At 51.3% G+C, this 25,046-nt stretch overlaps 1 protein-coding gene across 1 annotated transcript in view; it reads left to right on the plus strand.

Annotated features, from left to right (window-relative positions):
• The first annotated feature begins 365 nt into the window (after nt 1-365).
• LOC134034135 (WD repeat-containing protein 70) overlaps nt 366-25,046 on the plus strand; it is a 39,620-nt gene continuing 14,939 nt past the window's right edge. Inside the window, exons 1-10 of the mRNA XM_062478500.1 lie at nt 366-469; nt 891-941; nt 1,206-1,289; nt 1,564-1,663; nt 1,972-2,176; nt 3,505-3,564; nt 4,013-4,146; nt 7,300-7,453; nt 9,172-9,248; nt 18,092-18,266. Of these exons, the coding sequence (XP_062334484.1) occupies nt 445-469; nt 891-941; nt 1,206-1,289; nt 1,564-1,663; nt 1,972-2,176; nt 3,505-3,564; nt 4,013-4,146; nt 7,300-7,453; nt 9,172-9,248; nt 18,092-18,266 (1,065 nt within the window). The 5' untranslated portion in view covers nt 366-444. The remainder of the gene's footprint in view (nt 470-890; nt 942-1,205; nt 1,290-1,563; nt 1,664-1,971; nt 2,177-3,504; nt 3,565-4,012; nt 4,147-7,299; nt 7,454-9,171; nt 9,249-18,091; nt 18,267-25,046) is intronic.

Here is a 25,046-nt window from a genome sequence, read left to right on the forward strand (position 1 = left end):
TGTTGCTTCAATAGAATAATGTGACTGTTTCCTGTGCGAAAGAGGAAAGTCGTTATATCATTGTGGGTTCATATACTGCAGCGACAATTCCCACGCATACTGCTGGCACACAGCAGCCGGCTGTCACCGGGTTACAAAACGTGGTTACCCTACCAGACAGACTGTCCTCCCGTTTCAGCATTCTGGAACAGACGTAAACAAACGCACGTGTTGTAAAAAAAACAAAAATCCTGCATTAAGATAATACATTTTTAATCATCACTCGTCAGTGTTTAAGCATTTGACATAGTGGATACACCATTTGCTAATGGGTAACTGTGGGAAACGTCGACTTACTGTCAGTGTTTCTTACCCCGGAAAGCCGGATGTTTAAGGCGATTGTCCCGGCGTCTAAAACGTACTATCCCACGTGACGTTTTGTTTTCTGTCTGAGCGGGGAACATCATGGATCCCAGCAAAGTGGGAAAAGGTATCTACCTAACTATATTTATGTATATGTTATTTTTGGACTGGTGGTACACACGGTGGTGCATGATAAATGTATGAACCTCATTCATTGTTTTCCACAAGAACTGACGTTCTCTCATGCAAGTCAGAAAGTGGACTGTAGCTAGCTAGTTAGCTAGCATACTTGTTTGTTGGCATGGTGTCTTGAGTAGCTAGCAGCTAGTAATCTACACATACTTGTAAACTGAAGAGGTTTTATTTAGTAAAAGGTTTGCTCAGCGATACCACTCAGTGGTGAAATAATTAGTTAGCTAGCTAGCCACCACGTAGAGTAGCCACATCACGTTCGATGCGTTCATTAGCAATAGCTAAACTAGACTGAATGAAACTGACACAAATGCCTAACGTGTTAAGTCTAAAAGTTTGTATTTTCTGCTTTTCAGAGTCTGACGAAGATGCGGACATGGCCTCCATCATGGGGTTCTCTGGCTTTGGTATGATGTGGAATATTGTCATATGCCAATATGAACAGTGAGGCGGGGAAACACATAAACCTAAACAGCTGCATGTATTGTAATGCATTCATTTAGCCGTCGATCTGTTATCCAAAGCGACGTACGTAGGAGGATCTTAACCTCTGACCTATTCATAGATGGTCAAATGCTGTAACCGATAAGCAGTTCTCTTTCTGCATGTGTGTCAGTTACAGTCTTGTGATATGTACATTATGGTATGTTAATAATCTGTCCGTGTAACAGGTAAGAAGGCCCGAACCTTTGATTTGGACGCCATCTTTGAGCAGACCCGGAGAACAGCCATAGAAAGGAGCCAGCATGTGTTAGGTGAGTTGTTTAAAGTGTTAAAAGGCTGTGTGTATGAAAGAAAGGTGTGCGTGTGTTAGAGAAAGAGGTGTGTGTGTGTGTGTGTGTGTGTGTGTGTGTGTGTGTGTGTGTGTGAGAGAGAGAGAGATAGGTGTTTGTGTGTGTGTGAGAGAGTTGTGTGCGTGTGTGTGAGAGAGAGATCGGTGTGTTTATGTGTGTGTGAGAGAGTTGTGTGTGAGAGAGAGAGAGTTGTGTGTGTGTGTGTTGTCTCTAACCCCGGCTGTGTCATCCTCAGAGGACAGGATGAAGGAGGATGCAGGCGAGGGCTCCCAGTCTGCCAAGCCTTCAGGCTCGGCCAAGAGAGACAAGCCCCAAGGCCCAGCTAAAGCCCCCAGGTACGCCTGCCAATCAGAGGCTAGCAACCAGGGGTGTCGAAGTGTGTGTTGGGGGGGGGGAGTGGGACTGACTACCCAGGGCCCCAATGGGAGGTGAACCTATTAGCTGTATGACTCAAGGGGCCTGTGTTCTCCAACAGTTTATGTGTAACTTATAGCTGTATAACTCATAGGCGTATGTCTTGTACTATCTATTCATCTAGCAGACATTTTTATCGTAAGCAACGTACGGAACAGGGGTGTGATTTGAACCTGCGAACCTCTGGCTGGGCAGTGGGCTTCTCTAACCACTGAGCTTGCTCCAGCAGGAAGCAGGAGAGCGAGAGCAGCAGTGGAGACAGTGACTCAGACTCGAGTCTCATCGGCCCCCCGGTGCCCCCCAGCCTCACGGCTGAGGAGGAGGACGGGGACTTTGTGGGGCCCCCCCTGCCCCCAGGGTACACCGGCAGCACAGCTAACGATGACGACGATGATGATGATGATGATGATGACATGCAGGACGACGAAGATGATGTAAGTTGACAGTGGCTAGTTATCAGTCCACGTTTTTCTCCGTTCTTGTGTTCTTGCGAACTCGTTTGACGTCATCTTTCATTGCCCAAGTACGGTTCCAATCCAAAGAACACAAGTCACCAAGAACGCCAAAAATACCCGGAAATGTTCTTGATCCGCCCCTTTTATTGAGGATGCATCGGATGGTGACTTGGTCAGCGAGAACGCATCTGATTTCCCAGAAGTCATTGCAAGAACATACACATCTCAAATCGTTCTCCGTCCTCGCGGTCTTGCAAGACCGTTCTCGCAAGACGCTTGGCAAGAACGTTCTTCTCAAGAACGCAAGTACTTTCTTAGCGTTCTTCGGATTGTTAAACATTGTTTTACGTTTTGGCACCTGCTCTGACATTGACTTCCTTATAATCATGGTACAATATATATATTATAAAATATATATAGTATCACTTCAGTAGGATTTTGAATGTTTTAGGGCGCTTTACCACTAGAGGGCAATGTAGTCTCAGAGCACCCCGAGCACAGCTTCAGCAGAATTATCTTGTGAGCTGATTCAGTGCATTGTGTATTTAGCTTTTATTCACTGGAGGATTAGCATGCTGGAGTTTCTAAGCAGATTCAGGGTTTCATTATCACACCAAGCTTCTTACATCCTCGTCTCAAAGCCTGTTTGCATCGCTTTGAGTCCTCCTGGCCTCCCGTAGTGCACCACCCATAGACAGCGGACCAGATGGTATCCTCATTGACAACTTGTGCTTTATCATCTTAGTCACTGGGCCTCCCTCGCATTTTCTCTCTCTATCTCCCTCTCTCTCCCCATACATCCCTCTCTTTCCCTTCCTCTCCCTCTCCCTCCACCGCTTTCCGTCTCTTTCTTTCTCCCTCCCTCCCTCCCTTGCTCTCCCTCTCCCACCCTCGCTCTCCCTCCCTCGCTCTCCCTTCCTCTCCCTCCATCGCTTTCCCTCCCTCCCCCTCTCCCTCCCTCCCCCCTGAGCAGTAAACGTCTCCTTGCTGTGTGCTGGTTATGGGTGATGCTCGCCAGACTCCCAGAGTTCTCAGGGCAGGTGGGATGTCAGAGCCTCCGCTGATGTCACGTCCCTGGGCTGATCTCTGCCTGCCTATTGGGTGCAGGTGTACCGGGTTCTAGTACGGCTGTGTCACTCAGGCCATGAAAGCTGATATATAATGTACGACTGAGCCAGGGTGCTACCATGCATGTGTGACAGTCTATTTCTTGTCTCTCTCTTTTTCCCTTTTTTTGTATTTCTTCTGTCTGTCTTTCTCCCTCTCTCTCCCTCTGTCATCTTTTTCTCTCCCTCTCTATCTCTTAGAATCCAGTGAAAAAGATTCCAGACACCCATGAGATTTCTCTGCAGCATGGCACCAAAGTAGTAAGTTCTTACATCTCTCATCCCCTCCCCTCTCCTCATCCCCTCTCCTCACCCCTGTCATCCCCTCCCCTCGCCCCTCTCATCCCCTCCCCTCGCCCCTCTCATCCCCTCTCCTAACCCCTCTCATCCCCTCCCCTCACCCCCTCTCACCCCCTGTCCTCACCCCTCTCATCCCCTCTCCTCACCCCTCTCATCCCCTCTCCTCACCCCTCTCATCCCCTCCCCTCACCCCCTCTCACCCCCTGTCCTCACCCCTCTCATCCCCTCTCCTCACCCCTCTCATCCCCTCTCCTCACCCCTCTCATCCCCTCCCCTCACCCCTTTCATCCCCTCTCCTCACCCCTCTCCTCACCCCCTCTCATCCCCTCTCATCCCCTGTCCTCACCCCTCCCATCATCCATAAACGATGTGTATCCTCGTGCTGTCTGACGAGCCCCTGTCCTCTCAGGTGTCAGCCCTGGCGCTGGACCCCTCAGGGGCGCGTCTGGTCACCGGGGGCTACGACTTTGACGTGCGTTTCTGGGACTTCGCCGGCATGGACGCTGCCCTGCAGGCCTTCCGCTCCCTGCAGCCCTGCGAGTGGTGAGAGCTGCCAGAGAACACACACACACACACTGGACCATACACACACACACTGACACACTGACACACACACACACACACACACTGGACCATACACACACACACTGACACACACACACACACACTGACACACTGACACACACACACACACACACTGGACCATACACACACACACTGACACACACACACACACACACTGACACACACACACACACACACTGACACACACACACACACACTGACACACACACACACACACACACTGACACACACACACACACACACACACTGGACCATACACACACACACTGACACACACACACACACACTGACACACACACACACACACTGACACACACACACACACTGACACACACACACACTGACACACACACACACACACACTGACACACACACACACACACTGGACCATACACACACACACTGACCCACACACTGACACACACACGGACACACACACACACACACACTGACACACACACACTGACCCACACACTGACACACACACTGACACACACACTGACACACACACACACACTGGACCATACACACACACACTGACCCACACACTGGCCCACACACACACTGACACACTCACAGACACGTGTACACACACACACACACACACACATAATGGGCCACACACACACACTGGCCCACACACACACATGCATACACTATACATCCGTACATCAGACCACACTTGTTGACCACACACACCTGCATACACTAGCTGCCTTTTATTTAACGAGGACAAACATGTGTTTTACACACACACACATACACACACACACGCATACACACACATACACACACGCATACACACACACGCATGGACACACACACACACGCATAGACACACGCATACACACACACACACGTGTGTCCATGCGTGTTTAATTAGCCACAGAACCCATCCGAGAACGAGTTCTCTCTGGTGTTTTAGGAACCAATGAGCTGAGCTGGACCGGGCTTTCCCTCTGTTTTATTAGCAGAACTGAACGCCACATTTAGCCTGATTGCGGTGCTATCCATTAGCCTCCGTGGTCCCTGACACGCTGGACCTTATTTGGGCTGCAGCGTGAGACCCTGCTCCCTTCTCTCCAGAGCAGGAAGGGTGATAGGAAAAGCTCAGCGGTTAGAGCATTTGCCTGCAGATTAATAGGTTGCAGGTTAAAATCCCCCTGGAGGTTGCTGGGTAAAATACAATAACAGAATACAATATTGTATACGAATACAATATTATTAATATGAATAATACAAGTTCTATGTACAGGCGCATATACAAGTTGTATTCGACTAATACAACTTTATTGTAAATGAACACAATCGCAAAGACTTTTCTCTGGCCTCCATAAAGCTGAGCCAATCAGGAGTCTGGGTTCAGCGGGGCCTCTGAGTGCGTCGTAACCCCTGGAGACGGGGGCATCGGCTCTACCGCTGCTGTTGGCTGAGCGTTGCTCCGGAAACACTGCTGTCCCATTTCCCTCCTGCTGTGGTAATGCTGGGTCTCATTGACCTGGATTGCTATCTGTACTTACTTTGTTTGAGTGCTTGTATGTGCAGGAGAGAGAATGTGTGTGTCTAACATTAAAGAGTTTGCTTTATCCTCCACAGATGCACAGAATATTGTTGACGTTAGTTAAACTAAACAAACATTTGTTTAGTTTGTCAAAGCGTAGAGAAAAGTGTTTTTGTTGAAAAGCACACCAGGCCAGAGTAGTGGAAAACAATTTCAGATTGAAATCCCTAACAGTGACGCCTTCTCGTCGTCATTGTAAAACCTGGTGTGTGTGTGTGTGCGTGCGCGCGTGTGTGTTTTCCAGCTGCTGTCTGACGATGGCTGAGCTCGTTTTACACTAGTGTATTGTAGAGTCGGTTCACAAAACCAGATAGAGACCTTGCCTGTGTGATACCGAACCAAACGGACCTCGCATCACACACGCGTGTCCGACAGTTTCACACACGCTTTCCGCCCCGTGTAATGTCGCCGTTCCCATGGTAACAGAGAGAGAGCCTGTCATTAGTTTTGTGTTTGTCCGTTTCACAAGGATTAAAAGTTACATAACAATGCGTCTGGCACTGAGGTCTCGCACTGTCGCTCACGCAAACTAGCAGATGTCTTACAGGGGTTGACATAAATTGTTTGGGCCACTTGTCCTTCGGGCAAGTTAGACATATTTTTTACTTGTCCAACACCTGAATGTACTTGTCCAAAACAAAAACATTTGCTAATGTACAGTACCGGTCAAAAGTTTGGAACTTTTGACCGGTACTGTATAAAAAAGACAACTATAGACAGATAGCAAATTGATAAATGTTATTTTATAACTGATTGGGCTTGTTTTGTACAAATTACTTGGTCACTGTGACATTGACATTTTAACAGGCAGACATACATGTGTAAAAGAGCTTGTTCCTTTTGAACAAAGAGGAGGATCTGAAATGATTACTAGAGAGGGTTCTATTTCTGGGGAAATTGAACTTGAAAGTGTGCTCCCGTATTTTTGACTTAATGGTTGGGAGTTTTGTCTGAAGTTGATGCTAGTTAGCCACAGCTGCGCTGCGCTGCTAGCCTAGGGCTAGCCACGTCTTTCACACACGCCATCCTCATACTGCATCCTCAGTCCGCCCCTCACCTGCCTCTCCCCTCAGAGCCTGGGCATGCTACGCTAACCTCATACACCTCTCTTATCCCAATCCTCTTTCCCCCCTCTGCCAGGCATGCAATGCTAACGCTGATGCTAGCCTCATTCACATCTCTTACCCCATCCAGAGCCAGCCAGGCATTATAAGCAGTGGCGAAAATCTGCTATCAATTTTGGGGGGGACAATTGTATGACATTTTCTCAAGGGCAATTATTGAGGGGGACACCAAAATTACTGCTGTAACACATAGCCTACATTGTAATAAGTTAAATGCGCGTTAAGAGCGTCTGCTAAATGACTAAAATGTAAATGTATATTATTCATATTATTTAAATTTCCTTATGTTTACAGTGATTTATTGGGGGGGACAAATCATATTGTTCCCAGGATGGGGGGGGTCGTGCCCCCCCGGGATTTCCGCCTATGATTAAAAGCTACGCTAACCCTAAAGCTAACCTCATGCTCTTCTCATCCTCCTCTCAGCCACCAGATCAAGTCTCTGCAGTACAGCAACACCGGCGACGTCATCCTGGTGGTGTCAGGAAACGCCCAGGCCAAGGTGTTGGACCGAGACGGATTTAACGTCATGGAGTGTGTGAAAGGGGACCAGTATATCGTGGACATGGCCAACACCAAGGTGTGTATGTGTGTGTGTAAAGGGGGAGCAGTAAAGCAAGTTAGCCATACCTTTTTATTAGGGGTGTGAATCTTTTAGTACCTCATGATTAAAAATTTGTTGCGATTTGTGAATCGATTTGAATCCCTAGAAGACTGAATCACGATTCAAATGTGAATCGATTTTTTACCCCACTACTACTTTTTATGATCCCAGCCATTCTGTGTGTGTGTGTAAAGGGGCACAGTACACCAAGGTAGATGTATGTATCCGTGTGTGTGTGTATGTATCCGTGTGTGTGTGTGGGCTGTAAGAGGAGTGTTGACTGTGTTTAATCCGTTCCCATGGAGTCTTGCCGAGTCCAGGCAGTGATTAGATCCAGAGTCTGGATGACTGAAGGTGACCTGCCTGATGTTCTGTGTCTAAATACTGCTCACTACTTCCTCTCTCCCCCCCCTCTCTCGCTCTCTCTCGCTCTCTCTCGCTCTCTCTTTCACCCCTCTCCTTTTCTCTCTCCACTCTCATCCTCTCTTTCTTCCTTCTTCTCTTTCTCTCCACCTCTCTCCCTCTCATCCTCACTCTCTCCTTCTTTCCTTCACAAGAGATCAGGCATGCACCATCTCTCCCGCTCTCCTCTTTCTTACTTAATCACCCATGTACACTCATCTGTCACTACGTGTGTACACACACACACACACACACACACTCTTTCTCTCCAATACACACACACACATCCTCTCTCTCCAATACACACACACACATCCTCTCTCTCCAATACACACACACACATCCTCTCTCTCCAATACTCTAACAGACACACACTCTCTCTCTGCAGCACACACTCAGGGGCTCTCCTCGTAGTCCAGAGATCTTGATTTCCCTGCCGGAGCTGGTAGTGATTAAGTGCCTTTGATGTGGTGTTTACTGTTAGTGTGTTGAAGCCTGTTTCTCTTTAGCCATTGGGCAATTTGCTGTCTCTGCTCTGTTAGGGGGGGGGGGGAGTGTGTATAGCAGTTCAGATGTGCATAACAATGGAAGTTACCTCCCTCCAATTAAAGCACTATCACTGCGAACAGGGCCTGTTTGTTTTTGATGCCCTTTTCCAGAACATGGAAGCGATCGAGTCATTTAGCATGTCGCCTCGCTACAGTGTGTGTGTGTGTGTGGGGGGGGGGGGGGGGGGGGGAGTGAGCGTCATGTGTCGTAAACATTTACAGCCGACCTGCAGATGAGGAGGAAGTGTGTGTTACTGTCCAGGCACTGCCCGCAGTCATGGTAACAGCACTCTGCCAAGAGTGTGTGACAGGAAGCAGCAGGCTGGCCTCGGAGGGGCACACACACACACACACACGCTCACACACACACACACACACGCTCACACGCACACACACACACACACACACACGCTCACACGCACACACACACACACACACACACACACACACACACACACAGAGTCCCCTGGGCCAGCTGCAGTGTGTGAGAGCCTCTCTCGCAGTCCTGGCTGTACTGGCAGATGTGTGTGTGTGGAGCAGCACCTTGCAGGAGGGAGTAATCCTTCCTCTGGTCTCTCGTTAATCAACCCATCGTCCTCTGTGGTTACAGGTGGAGGTTTCAGCCTCTAACCACAGAAGAAGAAGAGGTTTGAGTCTCCTGTTGTTACATGTAGAGTTGTCAGCCTCTTCTGTGGTAACAGGTGCAGGTTTGAGCTGGTGTTGTTTGTGTGTGTGGTCCTCCAGGGTCACACGGCCATGCTGAACAGTGGCTGCTGGCACCCCAAGATCAAGGAAGAGTTCATGACCTGCTCCAACGACGGGTGAGTCACACACACGTGTGCTGTGTGTATGTGCTGTGTGTGTGTGTACAGTATATGTGCAGTGTCTTTGCGTCACTATCCCGTGTAGCTGACCTTGACTGAGGGGTCAGTGAGTTTGATCAAAGTGAGATGGGCCTGGGTCCCTCCCAGCCCCCTCTGCCCCCCTCCGGCTGTGATCCCTGCAGTGAGATTACGGGGATCCAGTCCCTCCAGCAGCCCGCTCTGAGGGGACTACCCTAAATGGTTGGAACAGGACATCAAGCAGCCCACTAATCCCAGACCATTCCCCCCCTCTCCCCAGACCATGCCCCCCCCCCCTCCCCAGCTCAGTACAGCAGAGGAGACCACGTCAGAGGAGAGGAGTGCACAGCAGAGTAGAAGAGAGTAAAGTCCAGCAGAGGACAGTAAAGAGGACAGCGCAGAGTACAGTAGAATGAAGAGTAGACTACTTCAGACTACAGCAGAGTAGTGTAAAGAGTTGAGTAGAGAATAGAGGTCCACAGAATAGAGCCTGGTAGAGTAGAGTAGAGTGGAGAGTACAGTAGAGTAGACCCCAGGGTAACGCTCCGAGTCAAAGCAGCTGTGGATGTAGGGGGAGACTCCAGAGAAAACACAGCCTGTCAGCACCCTGGTCACCAGGGAGGGAGAGAAGGAGAGGAGGGGGGAGAGAGGGAGAGGAGGGAGGGAGAGAGGAGGGGGGAGAGAGAGGGGAGGGGGGAGAGAGAGAGGAGGGGGGAGAGAGAGGAGAGCTTCTGCTTCTAACTGCACTGTTTACCAGAGCTCCAGGGATTCTGAAAGAAGTCCTTTCTGTCTCTTTCTGTATCACTCGTTCTCCCGCTCTTTCCCTCACTTTATTTTTCTCACTCCCTCTCCCTTTTGTTCTCTCCGCCTCTCCTCTCTCTTCTCCTCTTTCTCCCTGACTCACACACACACACACACACACACACTCACACACACTCTTTTCCCTCCCTTTCCCTCTTCACTTTCTCTCCTCCTCACCTGCTCTATCGGCTGGCCCAGTGGGGAGTGGTGTGTGTGTGTCTGTGTGTGTGTGTGACTTTGACCATAGACCAGCAGTGAGCCAACAGTGTACCCCTGCTGGCCTGGAAGGCACTGTTGTCTACCTCCTCTCACACACACACACACACGTGCACAGAGGGAGGTTTGACCACCCAGGTCTCTTTTCATTCCCCCTCTCATCAACGGGCAGTGAAACCAGCCTGCCTGACCCTCTCTCTCCCTGTGAACATCCAGCAGGCTGCTGCCTCTAAACTCAGGAATGCTATTCACACCGAAATCTGTTGTTTTGGAAGTGATAGTCAGGCACTTCTCAACCTCTGTCGTAACCTCCCGTCTATTTCTGCGTCGTTTTGGATTGAAGTTAGGAGCGTCTGAAATAAATGAAAAAATGTCAGTGTAATGAATCAGTAGAGTTTCTCTCTGACGAGTTTGGTGAGGATATCAGGTTTCCCAGATGGATGTTTTCTAGATGTTTCCGTCCCAGAAGATACAGTCTTGGACTCTGATGCCGATGTGCAGAGTCATATTTTCAGGTTATTTTTTATCGCTCTTGACATGTTCAATTTGGTAACGAGCTTTCCCGCTTGGACAGCGGCAGCCGAGCTGTCAACGTTTCCCTTCTCCGGGCGTGTGAGAGTTTTTGTGAACGGCAAACAGCATCACTCCTTTTTCCTCCGAGTTCAGATTCCCACTGAGTGTAGACTCGCGTCATGGAACCCTCTGGTGAAAAGGACACCTGTTTGACAGCCTCAGAAAGAGGAATTCTCCTGACCAAATTACAACTGTGGACTCTTAAAACGGGGGATTTTTGGACGAGGAGCGATGGGTTCTCCTGACGCACGCACACACACACACACACACATTGGCCTGAGCAGTGCGAGGAATGTTTTTCTGGGGTGTGGAATGCCAGGGATTCCCTCCATGCTGGTGAGGCCTGCCCAACCAATAGGGAGGCTGGGATGTGGACCTTGAGGAGAGACTCTTGCTGAGTCCGCCCCTCACACACATACACACACACACACACACACACACACCCGCCCTGGTGAGGTTAGACATTGTCACACCGCAAGACCGATGGCAGTCTTGTCATTCCAGCGTGCACCGCCGCCATCCTCATAACCCTAACCCGCCTCCACACGTCCTCCTAGCCCCCCCCCCCCCCCCCCGGCCCTGGTGAGGATACGGGCTCCCACACAGGAAGTTCTCTGTCTTCTCTTCTTCTGCTGTAATCCGACCCCACGCCCTGGCAGTCCTTTTACTCATCCCTAAAGCTCGGCTCATTTTCGGCATACCGCACCTGTCAGGCGTACCTCTCCCTCGAACCCAACGCCCCCCCCCCACCTCCAGCCCGCTGCATTAAGCCCCGGGGATGGCCTCTTGGGAGGGGCTGAGCTCGGTTCTGGTTAAGTGCGATTCAGACGCCGATACGAGGAGGGGTGACGAGGACGCCCGGCCCGGGAGAGAACATGCCGGAATGGCGGGGCCGTTCGACACGCCGGGTTCATCCAGCGAGCGTCAGGCGGGGGCCCCGGCCTTACACAGGAAGCGTTCCGTGTCCGGAGAGCGCACATTCCGTTCCCGTAGAAACGGGGGGAACCTTGGATGGATGGATGGAGGGCGGACAGAGGGACCACGTCCTTCTCCAACCCTGTCATGCATGGCCTCCTGTTTCTGGCTATATGCCCTGGCGGATAAATAATCTATCCGTCTCTCCTCCACCTATCTGTCTATCTATGTACATTTAGTCATTTAGCAGGCGCTCTTATTCAGAGTGACTTACAGTAAGTACAGGGACATTCCCCCTGAGGCAAGTAGGGTGAAGTGCCTTGCCCAAGGACACAACGTCATTTTTCACGGCCGGGGAATCGAACCAGCAACCTTCTGATTCCCTAACCGCTCAGCCACCTGACTCCTATCTCTGTCCATCCCACTCTATCCATCTATAACTCAATCCATCTATAACTCAATCCATAACTATCCAACTCTCTTTCTATCCCTTATCCATCCATCTCTCTATCCACCTGTCTATTCATCTGTTTCTCCATCTCTTTCTCTCTATCTTCTATCCATCTCTCATGTTCAACGTGGGCTGTCATGCTGTCCCTCTGACTGCAGTAGGACTGGAGTGCGGTGCAGTTAACAGGCCCCACCTTCCCTGGGCTGGCATTGGGATTAAGCAGATCACAAACACAAGCTGGTCATATCGATAAGCCTTTGTATCCTGCTAAGGATACCAGCAGGTTAAGCCCTTATGTAAACTGAAGGAGACTCTGAGCCCTAGTGAGGATTGTGGGCTTGGTGCTGGATCAGCGTTATCAGGTTAGGGTCTTACCTGGGTCCCCACTCTGACAGAAACGTCTTTTTGGGTGGTGGTGGGGGGGGAGATTGACCCCCTACCCACCAGCCCATCCTCTTACTTTCTCCTTTCCTCCTCTGGGCCCTGCTCCCCAAAGAAGAACATCTCCTGTCTCTACCCCCCTCCCCCAAACTTCCCTCCATGGCCCACGTCAAGGCCTCCATGCCTGGCCTCCATGCCTGGCCTCCATGCCTGGCCTCCATGCCTGGCCTCCATGCCACGGCCTCCATGCCTGGCCTCCATGCCACGGCCTCCATGCCACGGCCTCCATGCCACGGCCTCCATGCCACGGCCTCCATGCCTGGCCTCCATGCCTGGCCTCCATGCCACGGCCTCCATGCCACGGCCTCCATGCCACGGCCTCCATGCCACGGCCTCCATGCCACGGCCTCCATGCCACAGCCTCCATGCCACAGCCTCCATGCCACGGCCTCCATGCCACAGCCTCCATGCCACAGCCTCCATGCCACAGCCTCCATGCCACAGCCTCCATGCCACAGCCTCCATGCCTGGCCTCCATGCCACGGCCTCCATGCCACGGCCTCCATGCCACGGCCTCCATGCCACGGCCTCCATGCCTGGCCTCCATGCCACGGCCTCCATGCCACGGCCTCCATGCCACGGCCTCCATGCCACGGCCTCCATGCCACAGCCTCCATGCCACGGCCTCCATGCCACGGCCTCCATGCCACAGCCTCCATGCCACAGCCTCCATGCCACAGCCTCCATGCCACAGCCTCCATGCCACAGCCTCCATGCCACAGCCTCCATGCCACAGCCTCCATGCCTGGCCTCCATGCCACAGCCTCCATGCCTGGCCTCCATGCCACAGCCTCCATGCCTGGCCTCCATGCCACAGCCTCCATGCCTGGCCTCCATGCCACAGCCTCCATGCCACGGCCTCCATGCCACGGCCTCCATGCCACGGCCTCCATGCCACAGCCCTAACCTAGCCTCACCCTGGGCCCCAAACTGAGCTTTTAATTATCCTCTCCTTTCTTCCTATCCTCCTTATCCCCCCTCCCCATCTGCGGAGCCACTCCCAGACAGGCCCTGGAGACCTGAAGCCCAACAGATAGCATCTGAGTGGTTGTGTGAATGGCTGCGTTCTCCGCGTGAAGCGCTCCACGCATGAACGAGGCTGTATGGCTGTCGTCTTTTATCAGGCTCTCTCTCTCGCACCCCTCCTCTCGCCGTGTCTTAAGAAGCTTGTACAGGAAACACGCGAGCGTTGATTGAGGGGAGCACAATGTCGGCTTGGGGGGAGTAAGATGGGAAAGGGGGAGAAGGGAGGCAGGGGAGAAGGGGGGAAAAGGGAGGCGGGGGGGAAGGGGGGAAAAGGGAGGCGGGGGAGAAGGGAGGCGGGGGGGAAGGGAGGCGGGGGGGAAGGGAGGCGGGGGGGACGGGAGGCGGGGGAGAAGGGAGGCGGGGGAGAAGGGAGGGGGGGCTTTTGTGTGCCCTGTGTGATGTTTTGGTTCTGCTTCCCTTTAGCACTGCATGAATGTGTTGTCACCTCGTTAAATGGCTCTGAGCCGGAGCTGCCTGGGTTGTCATTCATGGAACAGATTCAAAACATCTCAACATGGAGCTTGAAAAGGGTTTTTGGGGAGGAACCTCCAGAAAGAAACACGTTCCTCTCTGGTTGTTTACAGAGTAGTGGTCGTTGGGAAGTCTGGGTTGAATAGCAGCCTTGTTCTATCCGTTCCTCTTCTCCTCCGGTTAACCCGGAGGGTTAAGGGAGTCAGGTGGCTGAGCGGTTAGGGATTAGGTTCGATCCCCGGCTCTGCCAAATGACGTGTCCTTGGGCAAGGCACTTCACCCTACTTGCCTCGGGTGAATGTCCCTGTACTTAATCGCTCTGGATAAGAGCGTTTGCTAAATGACTAAATGTAAAGGTTACATTTACATTTAGTCATTTAGCAAACGCTCTTGTCATTTAGCAAAGTGCCTTGCCCAAACCTTTCCCAGGGCAGGGAGTGAAGGTCCATGTGGAGCCCAGGTGAGTGGTGACAGCAGGCCTGCGCCAGCTCTCCAGCCCAGATATCCTCCATCTCTTCTGCCCTCCAGCCTTCCAATCTCCCCATCCCTCCATCCTCCCGTCCTCCAGGCCCTGTCAACCGGCCCTGCAGCAAGCAGCAGTGTTTTGGAAAGAGTCCCTGAGCTGAATAGGATTCCTGCCGTTGTGTGCCAGTGTAAAGGTCATGTTGTGTTTACTGTGACAGACGGCTGCGCTGTGCTGTAAACATGACAGAGATGTCTGCCAGGGCGAGCAGGTGGAGCTATCAGTCAGTTCCCCCACGCATGTCACACGCGTGTGGACACACACGCTTATGTACACACACACACAGTACACACATACATTTTTAAAACACGCCCACACTCAAACCAGACACAGGTTTGAACACACACATTTAAATACTTACAGACATTTCCAACTACACACACACACACGATTTGATAAAGGCATACATGCACGTTTACTCACACACACGTTTAAACACACACCTTTACACATGCACGCTTTTTCAAACAGACATTACATTACATTTACACTTAGTCATTTAGCAGACGCTCTTATCCAGAGCGACTTACAGTAAGTACAGGGACATTCCCCCCGAGGCAAGTAGGGTGAAGTGCCTTGCCCAAGGACACAACGTCATTTTGGCACGGCCAGGGAATCGAACTGGCAACCTTCAGATTACTAGCCCGCTTCCCTCACCGCTCAGCCACCTGACTCAACAGACATCAGTAAAGTGTACCCATTCAACAGGCTTCCTGAGGGGAATGTTTTGGCTGGAGCACCCTCAGCTCTCTGGAGACTGAGTTTATCACGGCCCTGCCAATACAGATGTCTCACACTGACACCTGTGTCAGAATGTCATCCTTATCCAAACACAGTTCTCTCTGACTGAATGTGTCTGTGTGTCGTCAGGGCAGGCAAGTGTGGAGATATCCATGTAGGAATCTGTGCCTGGTTGTTAATAGTGGTGCTGTGTGTGTGTGTGAGAGAAACAGAGTGTGTGTGTGTCCGTGCATGTGTGTGTCCACGTAGGAATCTGTGTCTGGCTGTTAGTAGCTGTCTTGTCTTATTGTTTACACTCCCCAGGTGACCCGTGACCCCTGAGGTCACCGTTTTAGTGGGAGGTCGTAGGTCAAAGACACTTGGACACGCTCAGTCGTGCGTGTGTGTACGTGCGCGTGTGTGTGTTTGAAAGAGAGACAAGGAAAGGGCGAGAAAGAGGACGTGAGGTGAAGCGAGAGAGAGTGTGGGGGGGGCAAGAAAGAGGGAGGGGGAGATGAAAAGAGAGGGAGAGGAAGTGAGAGAAAGCTGGAGGTGAAGAGAGAAGAGGCAGGCATAGAGAGAGGGGGGGGATTGGAAGAGAGGTAGAGGAAGTGAGAGAAAGCGGGAGGTGAAGAGAGAAGAGACAGGCAGAGAGAGAGAGAGAGGGGGGAATGGAAGAGAGGTAGAGGAAGACGTGAGAGGGGAAGAGAGGGAGGGAGGGGAAGATAAAGGGGGCGAGAGAGATGGAGAGGAAGATAGGGAAACGAGGGGGGAGGGAAAGAGAGAAATAAACTTTGAAAGCTCTATTGAGACATTCAGAGGGAGCGTGGAAAGCAGGAGAAAGAGAAGGAGAGAGAGAGAGAGACGGAAGGAAGAAGAGAGGGAGAGGAGAGAGAGGGAGAGAAGGAGAGAGAGAGACGGAAGGAAGGCGAGAGAGAGGGAGAGAGAGACGGAAGGAGAGAGAGAGAGAGAGAGAGAGAGAGAGAGAGGAGAGACGGAAAGAAGAAGAGAGAGAGGTCACAGGATGGCCATGGTGAGCAGTCGTGACCTGACACATGGCACCAGGCGCCTGTGTCTGTCCTCAACAAGGCGTGTCTGAGCTGATCTGACAGTGCTGGCCCCTACGTACACTCTCTCTCTCTCTCTCTCTCTCTCTCTCTCTCTCTGTCCCTCTCTCTCTGTCTCTGTCCCTCTCTCTGTCTCTCTCTCTCTGTCCCTCTCTCTCTGTCTCTCTCTCTCACTCTCTGTCCCTCCCCCTCTCTCTGTCTGTCCCTCCCTCCCTCCCTCTCTCTCTCTCTCTCTCTCTCTCTCTCTCTCTCTCTCTCTCTCTCTCTCTCTCTCTCACTCTCTGTCCCTCCCCCTATCTCTGTCTGTCCCTCCCCCTCTCTCTCTCTCTCCATTCCCCCCCATCTGTCTTTCACCTCTCCATTGTCTGGTTTGCTCTCTCCTCCGGTGCCTCTCTCCTCTACCTCGTCACGGCCTCTTCGCTCCGGCAGGTGAGTGTCGGGGTCAAGTGAGTCGAGGAGGGAGCCAGGATACAGTGTTGAGCGTGTGGCTGACCTTTCAAGTGACTCCCTAGTGACATGCGTCGTCAGGTCAAAGGTCGCCTCCTTCCATGACGTCTTAGTCACATGACTGCCGCTCACTCTAAGGAGTATTACTGTAGTCAGAGAGAGAAACATTTCCTGACACAGATGTTCTAAATATAGCGTGTTTATAGATTTGGATGGAGTGTTGCAGTGTGTTTAATCTTTTCCAGGCCCCTCGGAAAAGATACTACCCAGTTTACTATTCATAATACTGTAAAAAAAAAAAAAAAACTCTTATTAACACTTATTAATAGCTGGCTCTAATTTGGAGTTCCTTGGCCCAGTGGATGCTCGTACTTCCACTCAACAACATGCAGTCAGCTGCCGCCATGTTTGTGTGTCAACACATCTGTGTCAGGGAATGTCTGTAGCTCGCTGTATAAACTCTCAGGCTAACCATCGCTCTCTCTCTTCCTCTCTCTGTCTCTGTCTCTCTACCTCCCTTCGAGCTGTTTGTCTCTCTCTCCCCCCGTGTATTCAGCCCTCTCCAGTCCTGTGTGAGGGAGGTGTAATGTGTGGAGCAGATGCAGGCGGGAGAATCAGGATTTCATGCAGGCTTCAGACATGCCTGTCAGCCTCATCTGCTCTGCCCTCTCTCGCCCCCCTCTCTCTCTTCCATCTCTTCTCTCTCTTTCTGTCTCACCTCCATCCTCTCTCTTTTCTGTCTCTTTTCCTCTTTCCTCTCACTCTGTTTCTTCTCTTTCCTCTACCCTCTCTCTTTCCTGTTCCTTCCTGTCCTCGCACTCTCCTCATCAGATTGAGTCACACTAACTACCCACTGTGTGACGTATCACACAAGCCAGTAGAAGCTCTGGTGAGGTAGTGCTAAGAGACATTTCTAGAGTGAATGACAACATCTATAGGTGCCTGGAGTTCTCAAGGGCTCAGTCACAGGGACATGTCATGGGGATATTGCTGTGTAATGTGTAAACCAGACTTGTGTGTTTCAATGTTTCTAACTCTCTCTCCTCCGATCTCTTCCTCTCACTTTCTCTCACTTTCTTTATCTCTCTCCCTCTTTCTCTCACCCTCTCTCACTGTCTCCTCTCCCTCTCTCTCACTCACCCTCTCTCTCTTCCCCCCCCCCCCCCCATAGAACCGTGCGGACGTGGGACGTGAACTCGGACAAGAAGCACAAGGCGGTGTTCAAGCCTCGCTCCCTGCAGGGAAAGAGGGTGATCCCTACCTGCTGCAGCTACAGTCGGGACGGCAGGCTGGCGGCCGCCGGCTGCCAGGACGGAACCATCCAGATCTGGGACAGGAACCTCAGCGTGAGTGGCCGTCCTGTGTCTCGCACGCGTGCAGAATGCCGCCGCGCGCACACGCTCCGGCATGCACACTTATATACACACACACACACACACAAACTCACACACACACACCCTTGCATGCACGCGTACATTCACATACACACTTGGTAAACGCATACACACTGGCAAACACACACACACACACCCTTGCATGCACGCGTACATTCACATACACACTTGGTAAACGCATACACACTGGCAAACACACACACACACACACACACACACACACACACAGGCAGTTGCACACAAGCACGCGCAAATAATTGTGCACACACACACACAGTGAGAAGGAAAGTAGGAAGCCTGTGTTTTCTGGGCAGTAAAAGCAGGCTGCTCTGTCTGCACGGCCCAGGGATGTGGGATCAGCAGGGGATCATTCTGTCTCTGGGCAAGGGTCAGAGATCAAAAGGTCACCAACACTGAGCAGGTCCTGGCGGTAAATAAAGCCCTAGGTGGGAAAGTGGCATCTGTATTTGGTTAACAGCCTCAGCTCGAACCATCCTGTCTGTCTAGTGTCTGTGGAGAAGAATGTGTAGTCTATCTGACTAGGTTGACTGAGCGGAACGAGTGAAATGTAACCACAAAGCAGGACTGGCCTCACTCTTGAGTCTAGGGTCCTCTAGCATGGGAACACGGCTGCAGACTCTTTTGTCCATATAAAGGGTCATACAGAAGGGGGGTTTCAAACCTGCAACCTTTAGATCCGAATTCAAATGCTCTAACCACCGAGCTATGCCAGATAGTGGAACTTAATTAGCGACACGGGTGAATCTGGTTGAATCTGGTCTCTAGGACAGAGTTTTCTGGTGGCCGAGTTTCCATGATGTCTGACCAGGGAGGCCATGACTCAGCAAGAAGCCCCTGGTGTAACAGAGTGGTCTCTACACTACCTGGACTTCATATCAACCATGACTCAGCGGTGAAAACAGCCCCTGGTGGTGGGTCATGTAGCTGGGTCAGCGGGTGGCGTCGTGTGAGGGTGAGGTGGTGTGATGGAGCGTGGGCGGGTGGCGTCGTGTGAGGTGGTGGGATGGAGCGTGCGCGGGTGGTGTCGTGTGAGGGTGAGGTGGTGTGATTGAGCGCGGGCGGGTGGTGTCGTGTGAGGGTGAGGTGGTGGGATGGAGCGTGGGCGGGTGGCGTCGTGTGAGGGTGAGGTGGTGTGATTGAGCGCGGGCGGGTGGTGTCGTGTGAGGGTGAGGTGGTGTGATGGAGCGTGGGCGGGTGGTGTCGTGTGAGGGTGAGGTGGTGTGATGGAGCGTGGGCGGGTGGTGTCGTGTGAGGGTGAGGTGGTGTGATGGAGCAAGGGTCAGTGGGTGGTGTCGTGTGAGGGTGAGGTGGTGTGATGGAGCGCGGGCGGGTGGTGTCGTGTGAGGTGGTGTGATGGAGCGTGGGCGGGTGGCGTCGTGTGAGGGTGAGGTGGTGTGATGGAGCGTGGGCGGGTGGCGTCGTGTGAGGGTGAGGTGGTGTGATGGAGCGCGGGCGAACTGGAACTTTCTGGGAGGCCTGATGCGTTCCACTCTGTACTTTTCCAACGCTCGTCAATTATGCTAATTATCCTATTAAATAATCAAAAGAGCGCATTCCATCTCTCCGGTACGGGACGGGGGCATTGTGTGTTTTGGCTCCCGTTCTGCGTTCCTCTAACCTGACTCGCCACATAGGTTGTTACACATCACCATCTGGGAAGTCGTCCTTTGGAAAAGGGCAGGCCCTTTCAAACAATACTTTGCGGGTGATTGGATGGATCGTCTGTCTGTCACAGGCTAACATCAACCACCTGTAGCTGCCGCTAGTTCCTGATACGGTTCAGGTTGGTCCAAACCACTGTGTTTCGGGCGCAAACGTATAAGTTGGAGCTGGGAAAGATCGTGTGGTCATGATCTCGCAAATCCAAATCTGGCTCCTGGCCTTTCTAGCCTGCCTGGCTACCCATGATCCTCTCTGCCTGAGGGCTTTATTCGCTGACACGTCTCGGTTCAGTGTCGTGGCGGAGGGGGGAAATGACACGTCGGGACTTCCTGTGGAGGGACCTAGAGAGCGAGACAGAGTGGGTTTGGCAGGGTAGCGCTCACAGGCTCTTTCACAGCTGTCACAGGCAACCTCACCTTCTCTGAGGGGGGGGGGGGGAGAGAGCGTGAGAGAGGGAGAGACAGAGAAGCAGAGAGAGAGAGAGACTGAACAAGAGTGGGAGAGAGGCTGGAGAAACTGAAACCATCAGTAGAGATTGAGGAGGTGTCAGATTGTCGGTACATCAGGTTGACTTCCTCCTGATTATGACTACGTCCTCAACTTTTATTACGTCTCACCGCTCACTCGCTTTCCCAGCGTTCATAAAGAGACCAGCTGGAGGGCTACAGCCCTCGCTCTCTCTCCCGTTTTCACCTCTGCTCGGCCCTCTGCTTCAGCCATTAAGTGGACAAATGGGCTGCAGAGCTGCAGCTACGGTATCTATGGTTTCATGTTTTGTGACCCGCCATCCGGACCGGTGGTGTTTATGTCAAGAGAGATTTTTTATTTCAGGGGGTGGGGGATTTCTTTTGTTGTTCCTCCGAGTTGCAGAGCATCTTTGACATGAGTGATGCTGGTGGATAACTGTCCTGCTATCCCCAGCATAGCCCCCAACAGGCCCCCTTATCCCCCCCTCAGGTCTCTGCCAGCTCTCCATCCCCCCGCCCCGGCCTCCTCCCCCAGCCCCAGCTTGTAACAGCAGGCTAGGAGAGATTGGGTAAAAGCACTCGGAATTTATAACCGCTTCTTCATCCAGACTAAATATTTAGCCAGCATCCCGTAGCAGCTTACAATAACAGTCAGCGTTGGCTTGCCAGTGGCAATGCCTGGCCTGGGAAGGGGGGCTGGACTGGGGGGGAGGTTGGCCTCATCCATGCCCTCTATTCAGTGGCTTCTGCAGTTATATCATGGAAGATGATCAAATCTGTCCAAATACAACTTTATTTGAAGAGATGTTTTTACAAGCAATGTCACATAGTGCTTCACATGTGCCCAGAGATTGGCACCTGTAACCAACCTAAACCCTCACAAAGACGAGGAAAAACTCCAGGAAAACTATGGTATTTTTTTGTTTACAATTTGTCCTACCATATCAGATTTACCTACCGTAGTGCGAAACTAGAGAGCTAACCATAACCTTAACTCTTAACCTCAACCCTAACGCTGACCTTATCCTTGATGTGCCCAACCGTGGTGAACCCAGGTAGGACAGGTAGTATAACATGTTAGGACTCTTGCTATTACTCATGGGAAGGCTATGTAGCTTGCAGACAACACCAATCATCTCCCTGGCCTTGTTCCAGCGCTGAGCCAGAGGAGAACTTATTGAGGATGACGGATCATTCCCCCCAAGCTCACAGGAGCCTGATTGATCCAGAGCTGGAAGTCAGCAAGGAAAGAGGCCGTGATTGGAGGCTTGATCTCCTGGCAACCTGTCGCCGTGCCAGGGGTTTCAAGGGGCTCCGTGGTTACCGTTGCCGGGTGATTCTGGGATGTCTCACCCGACCTGGAAGGGCTCACGTCTGGGTGAGCGGTCCAGGCCTCGGTTCCAGAACATTAGCGCAGAAGCTTCTGGAATGCGGTTGCGTCATTGTTCAGCGTTCTCCTCAGAGCACTCCAGACTACAAAGTGGGATCACTCCCGGCCTCGGGGGTTTGATCGGCGCTTACCGTTTCACGGTCAGGAGACGGTCAGTGTTGTCGTAAGTAGCAGGGGGGGAGGGGGGGGGGGGTGCAGTTACAAAGTCTTATGAAAAATCGCGCTATCCAGGAACATGGAGTCCTTTTCATGTTGTTGTTGCCAGTTCAGTTTTTCGGTCTGCACCACTCAAACGTGTCTAGACAGAGAAAGTCGTGATGCCCCTCTCATGACCCACCCTCCCTCCCTCGCCCCCCTCCCTCCCCCCCCTCCCTCAGTGTGCCTGTGCTACAGAGCCGGCCAACACATCATTTGCAGCCGCTGGCCTAATGGGACCCAAGCTCAACAATGTGACTCTGTACAGTGTCACTGTAAACCAGTAAATCCCCCGGTCATAAAAGATGGGGGGCTGGGGAGGCTTGGCTGGGAACTTGAGGTTTCCAGGAGGACCAGTGGATGTGTTTAGAGGAGCGGCACTGACAGCCAGCTACAGCAGCTAGGCGCTGTGCTTTATGAGCCTGTCTTCTGGGACGTCTTTGCAGTGTGATCTGACTGCTTACCCGGACCTCCGTATATCCTCCCCCAGCAGCTTCTCCTAGTCTTCCCCCAGCCTCCACCAGCCCCTACCCCCTAACTCAGCCTCCACAGTCTTCATTCCAAACCTCCATTCCAGCTGGGAAGCAAGCAGACTCTTATGGAACAGGAAGTGGTGCTTGTCTGGTGTAAGGAATGCCAAAGACAGTGTCCGAAACATCTTGATCTGCCTCTATTTTGAGCTTGGTGGAGAAAGGAACCCCTGCAGGATAACAGACTCCTGGACTGGACCTGAGTGGGCAGGACAGAAGATGGAGGAGCAGGAGGTAGCCTGGAGGACAGACACACACACACACACAAACACATGCATTTTTACACACACACACATGTACTCAATCACACATATATATACTCTCTCACACACACTACCACTTGTTGATTTCCATGAAGGATCAGAGCAGCTGTTGGGATCTGCAGTTTGGCCGCTAGATCCTTGGAAGAGGTCAGCTCGACTCCACGACCCACTGTGTACAGAGGTCACCTTAAAGTCGCTCAGGTGTGTGTGTAGGAAAGAGAGGAGAGCAGTGAGCGGGGGATTTACAATATTTATGTAACGTTGCTCAGATAACATGTTTAGGGCTGTGGTAGATCTATATCAGAAGCTGCCCGGGATGAAACTCAATCCTGGGCTATGTCCTGAGCTTACATTTAGTCATTTAGCAGACGCTCTTATCCAGAGCGACTTACAGTAAGTACAAGGACATTCTCCCCGGGGCAAGTAGGGTGAAATGCCTTGCCCAAGGACACAACGTCATTTGACACGGCCGGGAATCGAACTGGCAACCTTCAGATTACTAGCCCAACTCCCTCACCGCTCAGCCACCTGACTCCCTGAGTTTCCCTGCCCTGCCGCCCTGGAGGAAACGTGTCCAATGCTCACTGGCATCCCGGTTGCTGTGGTTAAAATGCGCTCCATACGTATCTGCGTGGACCTACTGTCCTTTGTTTCGAATGGGTATTAGTTCAGTGGTAGAACATTTAGCTGCAGATCAAGAAGGTCAAAGGTTCAAATCCCTCTTCGAATGTTGCTTTGGATATGAAAGTTTTCCTCATAAAAACATGACCAGGATCATGTCAGCGGTTGTGGGTGAAGGTTCTGTGCTGTATCCATGTGTTTACCAGTGTGTGGAGCCCTTACTGAGTTTGTTGCACTACAGTGTAAGGTGCACTGCAAACCATGTCCCAGAGTCAGGTTTCATAACCTGGTCCTGAAGATTAACACAGGAAGTCAGTCACCACCTGCCAGCCGACACCAGGAAATGAACACATATTTAAACGTGCAGTTTAAACTGTCACATCGGAACATGGAATCAGAATAGTTTTTTTTTTGCCATGTAAGTCAACACAAACACAGGATTTACTGTGGCAGGAAGGTGCATACAATAAACATATACAGATCTAAAAAAAAAATTGTAGAAAAATACAGAATCTATAAATAAAATTGTAAAAGGCTAATACTAAAGAGCTAAACATATCCTAAAGAGCTAAACAATATACTAAAGAGCTAAACAATGTAGATATATTAGATATAAATATAAAATATGAAATGTTACAAAATTAAAATGAGAAGAGAGCTATAGAAAACCTTGTTGATGAGTATCAAATAGTTTCCATACGCCAAGTAAACAATTTCCCCTCTCCCTCCCCCCCTCTTCCTGTCCTCCTTTCCCCCTCTTCCCCTCCCTCCTTCTTCGCTGTCATGGGAGTAAGGGCAGGAACAGGGCTGAATATGTCATGTCAACAGTAATCATATCTCCCCTTGCTCCTCGGCTCAGGCTGTGGGACGAAGCTTACCTCATGTCTGTGTGTCTGACTGTGAGAGGAGAGGGCCTCCAGACTGGCCGCCACACACACACACACACACTGTTCATGTAGACCACTCATCACCAAGCTTGCGTTAGACGGCTAGGCCAGTAGGGAACAACACGCTGTTAATGTAGACCTGTTACGGCAGCCGTGTTTACTTTCTTGGCACGGAACATAGTTTGTTTTTGGTTAACATTCAAAAAATGGTGCTTCAATCCAGTATGCTGTTGTTAAAATAAAAAAATAAAAGCTTTTGCAAACTGTATCAAAAGAAATATTCCACCTTCTAAACTTTTGACTATCCCCGTGCTCCAAACTCATTTCCCAGTGCTGCAGTGTTGTAAGATAAATGGAGAGCGGGAGGGAGGGAAAAGGAGAGGTTGGGAGTGAACGTCAGAATAGAAACGATTATACAGCAGAAAATTAGCTTTGGAATTAGGTGCAAAAGCCAAGTGTCTGTGGGCTGTCCAATAGATGGCTGAGCGTGTGATAGATGCAGGGAAAGAGTGTTTTCTATCTGCAGCTCAAAGTAGCACTGTTATCTCTTTACCACAGGTTAATAACTTTACTCCACTTTGAAAGGGCTTACCACTCTGCTGGCTGGTGTCTCTCAAGACTCTCTCTCTCTCTCTCTCTCTCTGTATATGTCTCTCTACCCTTCTTCTTTCTCCTTTGCTCGGTCTCTCTGTTCCT

Source organism: Osmerus eperlanus, chromosome 14 (assembly GCF_963692335.1).
Source record: "Osmerus eperlanus chromosome 14, fOsmEpe2.1, whole genome shotgun sequence".
Lineage (NCBI taxonomy): Eukaryota > Metazoa > Chordata > Actinopteri > Osmeriformes > Osmeridae > Osmerus > Osmerus eperlanus.